Source organism: Lathyrus oleraceus, chromosome 7 (assembly GCF_024323335.1).
Source record: "Lathyrus oleraceus cultivar Zhongwan6 chromosome 7, CAAS_Psat_ZW6_1.0, whole genome shotgun sequence".
Classification (NCBI taxonomy): domain Eukaryota; kingdom Viridiplantae; phylum Streptophyta; class Magnoliopsida; order Fabales; family Fabaceae; genus Lathyrus; species Lathyrus oleraceus.
In genome coordinates, this window is record NC_066585.1 from 547822508 (window position 1) to 547828507 (window position 6000).

Genomic DNA, 6000 nt, shown 5'->3' on the forward strand with positions numbered 1-6000 from the left:
GAAGTTGAAAAGGAAAACGATGCATTGATTAAAATAGTCACAAAAGCTTATATAGTCATCATAGAGATAAGCTTATAAAGTCTTGTAATCAAAGCACAATGTCAAAACCAAATGGAACAAGATAACCATTTTTACACGAGAGAATGTTGTATTATCTCCATAATGTAATCAGCTGCTTCACAATCATTATCATTTTTTTTCTATATCATAGTTCAGCACGTGAAGCATGTCTAGTTTCTCACAAGCTTCATTAGAAAATCAAACAAGCAAGAAAAACCTGTAAAAAAGGCAAGAAATTGTATGTTATTTTTTAAAGATAATCCATACAGGCACCAAACCTGATCTCTATTCGAGAAAGACTACAAACACATCATGTAACACTTTTTATGACTCTATTGGTTGAAATGCATATAGATACTTGGCTCAAGTTCAACCAATAGGAGTGTGTGTTGGAAAAATGTGTTCTATGAAGCATCGACACAAACAGTCAACGAGACTGACATGGACAAGGGTAATTTTCCAAACAAACAAAAAAAAGTAATTGTATGTAAGCAATCACTTGTACAATTGTCGTGCAGATGCATTTAATCTAAAAGTTTTTTTGCTAAAGTCATAGTATACTTGAAATCATTCTTACCGCACAATTAAACAAGCAACTACCACCCGTCAAACTGCAATAACGTCATGAATGCGGTACAGCATGAGCAGGTGTTGTATAACTGCAACAGGGGTGGAATTAGGGAGAAGTGAAAAAAGGAAAAAGAAACAAATGTGTAAATCTAAGGAAAATCTGAAGAAAATCTTAATGATAAATTTTTGACAGTGAGGAACTTGTCAATTAGACAATGACTCAAACATTATTAAGAATGTAAGCTGTTCTGTAGTTACCTAAATTATCTTGAAATTTATTGCAGCCCAAAGTACTCCAGATGAAAAGCTGAAGAACAAGGGGCCTAGAGTAAGGCCTGCATAACATAATTACAAAAACTCAGAAAATTGCAACAATACAAAGATTTAAAACATCAGTTATTAGTTTGGAAATGACAAACCTTTAACTGCTTATTTCAAACAAGCTGTATCCTATATAAAACTTCACTGACCAAAATTCATCTCTGAATATCTGCATATAGATAATAACCAACATTCATTGAAATTATTTAACAAATACACAACCATACAGTAGCAACCAGGATGTGCGGAAAAATGTGATCTGTTAATTCCACTAAGCAACAATGCTATAGAGCTGCTAATATATGTATTTATAATAAATAGTGTATTGCAAGCAATAGTGATTTGTTCAAAATAGAAATAAGCATGCAGACAAAATAAAACTAAACTATTAAATGAAGGATTAGCAACTTGCCTGCGAGGTTTATTCTGTCGTTGTCCATACTCATCATTCACCAGATCTACAGAAAAATAAATCACAAATCACAATAATGTAGCAACGGGCAAAAGGTGAAACCATCAAAGGAAATGAAAATATATTTTACCAGATTTTTGTGGTGGCTTCAATTCATTATTAGCTTTATTCACATTATTTTCCTTGCTGCAAAGATTCATCAACAAAAAGAAAACAAAAAATTATATCAAGAACCTAGTAATAAGATATTGCAACAATGAAAATGAAATGGCGACAAATGATATATTAATGCTAAAAAACTGAACCAACCTTGAAGTATCCATTGCAGAGGTTTGTCCTGGTTGTCGTCCGTAAGCACCGTCAACAGCAAGGTACGGTGAACAGTATTGAGCCCCTAAGGCTCCTGCAGCACCAGCCAATACTGGTAGCCTAAACACAGATGGGAAAATTACTAAGTTTGGACAAATGAAACTATAAGGAATTTAGTATCTTTCTATTTTAAATTAAAGAATAACTCATAAGATATATCTGTACCATGTCATTTCTGATTTTCCTAAACCAAGTTGAGGATTAGCTACATATCCAGGGAAAGCCATGCCAACAGCGGGAACTCCCATACCACCGGGATGCTGCCCCCCAAATTGCATTACTGCATCCCAACAAAACCAAATTAAAAATAGAAAAATTAATTACGCGCGTAAAGGAAGAAAATAACTTAATAGTCTTGTTCAAGAACTATAAACACAGAACACAGGTAGGATTTGAGTTGAGTACAGCAGTGTCCCATTTGCATAACTGTGTTTTTAAAAAAATCAAGGACCCAGACCTAAACCCAACCCAATTATATTAGAACTTCAGTGTACATATACCCTTACATATGGGACACTATCAAAACTCGAACCTATTATCCATGTTTTCAATAACTTGAATATAGTCTTCCTTAATGCATCTGATACTTTAATTTAAAACCAGTGCATACTTTTAGATATAAAAGCATTGTAAACTTTGAACTTAATTGAGATAGAGAATCACAAGGTTAGCCACTTTTTTTTACACCACACTCTTGAACACAATCTTTACAATTGGCTGCTTTTTAAAAAAAACGATTTAAGTATACATATTAGAACAGCAAATAATATTACTTATCATGCTCATTTCAAGATCAAACAAAGTATCCATATTAACAAGTTAACATCAAATAACATTACATGATTTTAGTGGACAACAATGTTACAATTTAGAATCACAGTAGCAGAAGAAAATTTCATTCAAGCGTCAGAAAGTTGTATTAAGCAGATAGGATCCAAAATTCCATGACTTTCGAATAAAGATACATACCTGGCAAGAAGGTGGGGAAGTTTGGATCTCCTTGACTAATGCCCATATTTCCAGCAGCCCCCATCACCTGTGCCCCGCCATATACAAAAGGTCCCCTTCCAGCACCTTGGGGAGCTCCCCTTCCCTTCCCAACCAATGCTCCTTTGGCATTACCTGATTCTGAGGCGGTGTCTGTTTCCCCAGAATCAAGTGAATTAATTGATGCAGCTCTTTTTGGAGGAGATGAAGACTGAGATCCACTGCCAGGTCGATGGCCAGTCTGTGGGGCAGTAGCCTGCACAGACGTTGAAGTCCTCCCTGATGCAGAACTTCTCTGAATATCGTGCAGTTGAGTTTGAGAAACTTTATTTGCTTGGGTATGTGAGAGAGCAGGTGGGTAATTCATCTGTAATGGGATTGGTGCACCTCTCCCAGGCCCAGCAGGCCTGGGAAAATGGGATTGAGAAGCATGGACACCAGAAGATCCAGGTGGGGCCAAATGAACATTGTTCAAAGGCTTCCCAACAGATGAGCCGACAGACTGATCAATATATAGCTTGTCCATGCTGATGGAATCAGCAACATTCTTTCCCCGATGAACTACGTTGTTTTGTTGAACTTGAAAACCCCCATCCATAACAGGGTGAATGTTCCTGCTGGTGTTGCCAATTTGTACATCCCGTTTTGGTGCCAGACTAACTTCTTTGTTGGAAGAGCCCGACGGATAAAATGGTGGAGATGCATAGTTCAAATTTGAAGAAACATGTGAAATTTTCTTGGCAGGCATTGGGTCAGATTCTGCATTGGATGCTGTTAATGAAAATCTCTCTGAACTAACAAGTGACGTTTTCTCCTGAGATTTCCCAGATCTATGAAAACAAAACAAAGCAAAACTTATAAGAATTCCTCAACATTGTGAGCATCATGTCACCAGAAAATTCTGTAAAATGCATGTGGTACTTACTGTTTATTATGAACCTGAGGAGCTGGACCATTCCTTCTGTTAGTCGGTTCATACCTTCGCGGCCCTCTCCCTTTCACAACAACTTTAGGTGCCTGACTTTGACTGCGGACGTCGTTATATTCTCTGTCATTATATTCTCTGTCATTTCTGTCATTAAATTCTCTCCTGTTTCCTCGAACATGTCCTCCGCGATCAGTCCCACGAATTCTACCACGCCCTCGAAAATTACCCCTAGAAGGTCTCCTCCTCTAAATTTCATACACACAACATTAGAAACGAGTCTTACAAAAATGCCAATTGAACTAATATGAATGTGTGACAGTGAAGCACTTTACAGATCATTACCTCGTTGAAGCCCCTATCCTGCACTGAAATTTCCTCAAATTTATCATGCCCCCATTTCTTATCATCTTTGGACTCCCACAATCTCCTTCCACCATGCATCCGCCTATCAAAGGTCGGAGAGTTAATCAGATAAGGAAAAAATAACATATGAAGTACAGACCAGAGTAGTCATTCCCGGATAGCCGCGCAGAGCAGCCAACCCCAAAAGTGGGATGGCGGGATAGCATACTATTTGATCATTTTTTGGGACAAATTGCATATAATAATTATAAGCATATATTTAAGGTAAAATTAAACAAATAACTCAGCTCAAAATATACATAAACCAAAGCACATGTGACTCTTGAAGAGTTGAAGTACATAAACGACTAGAGGGAAAACGATAGCCCTATCGCAGCCGCAATAGTGCTCTGCACCGCTAAGGCTCTTTCCATAGCAGTCGGCCTCTGCTCCGCTCTGCTATAGAGGGATAGCACCGCTATTGGCCACTATTGACTACTCTGGAACAGACAAACAAGACCCAGTCTGACACTTAAGGTTCTTAATAATTTGAGAAAATGGAACGACATTCTTAATAATTTGAGAAAATGGAACAACTTAAAATAACCAACCATATCATGTTGGGCACAATTTTGATCTGAAGTGTTTGTGCTACATATAAAATTTCACATTCCATGACCAAGTCTAAAACTAAGCTACAACATTCCAAGTCAAGGTAACACTAAATGTACAATAATGTAAACAGATTCATCAAGGTACATTTGATAAAAAGCAATATGATGAAAAAGATACCTTTGGCGAGCCCCAGAATTGTCCCTAAAACGGTCATCATGCATGTAAAAGGCACCAGCTGTGGGCACAGCAAATGGTTCATTCTCCTTTTTCTCCTCTAAATTGACCTCAGCAGAATCTTCTTCCAAAGAGGGTATAACCTCCCCATCAGATTCCTTAACCCCAATCACTGAAACCCCAACCCTACTCTCAACCTTCTCCTCGTACCCCTCTTCAACTTCCTCATACTCTTCTTCTTCTTCAACCTCCTCATATTCTTCTTCCTCTTCTTCAACGTCCTCATCATCATAATCAGCCACACCACCCTCGCCATCTGAATCATCCGAACGAACCCTACCACGAAGATCCTCACTTTTAACTGAATCCTCTCTTTCTCCTTCTCCTTCTACGTCTTCTTCTTCATCATCATCACTAGCCTCACGCCTCCGCATTGTAAGAAGAGATCTCTTCGCCTCTTCAGGATCACTCTCGTAATCAACATCATCTTCAACAGAATTAGCCATAGCAACAAAAAACCCGACAAAACCCCACCAAAAACCTAACCTTCCCCCAACGAAATTCAACAAATAACCCCAAAAAAAACTAACCCACGAATTCCAAAACCCTTGAGAATCGAAACTCAATAAGCAAGGTTTCTTCAATCGATTCAAAACGAACGAATAAAAACCTAAAAAAACAGAATCGGAACCCTAGTTGAAGAAGGGAATTGAGCGGGGATTGGGATCTGAAACCCTAGATTTGATTGTGTTTTGTGAGATTTTGGAGTGAAAATCACAAATTGAAAAAAAAAGAAGAAAAGTTTTTGAGTTAAAATAGAAGATTACGTGTGAAGTAATTATCTGATTTTGTTAGGGGTAATTTGGATAATTGAAAGTTTGGGATCTCGTGATTCGTCAACCCCTGGCACGTGATAGAGAGCCTCTGGCTTTGGTGAAAAGAAAAAACAAAACAGCAGCATGAGTTGAATGAATCTCAAATTTTTGATACGTGGAATAATATTGATGATTCATTCTAAGATATTTATTAATTTTATTACTAATGAATTTTTCCAAAGTTTTCTAGATTACACATTTATATATAATATTTATATTATACATTAAATTTATATAATGAAATAATTAACTTATATTATAATTCACAGCTTATTTAATAAATTAATAGTGTATGTAATAAAATTAAAAATAAATAAAGCATAATATATATATATATATATATATAT

At 36.8% G+C, this 6000-nt stretch overlaps 1 protein-coding gene across 1 annotated transcript; it reads right to left on the reverse strand.

Moving 5' to 3' along the window:
* Positions 1-4: 4 nt before the first annotated feature.
* On the reverse strand, positions 5-5566 carry LOC127107657 (protein MLN51 homolog). Its single transcript, XM_051044959.1, has 12 exons — positions 4782-5566; positions 3990-4092; positions 3645-3892; positions 2702-3549; positions 1898-2012; positions 1673-1792; positions 1494-1549; positions 1364-1409; positions 1050-1120; positions 889-965; positions 638-719; positions 5-277 (listed from the first exon to the last, which is right to left on the reverse strand). Exons 1-9 carry the CDS (start codon positions 5282-5284, stop codon positions 1093-1095), a joined length of 2067 nt encoding a protein of 688 aa, XP_050900916.1. The 5' UTR covers positions 5285-5566; the 3' UTR covers positions 5-277; positions 638-719; positions 889-965; positions 1050-1092.
* Between the last annotated feature and the right edge of the window lie 434 nt (positions 5567-6000).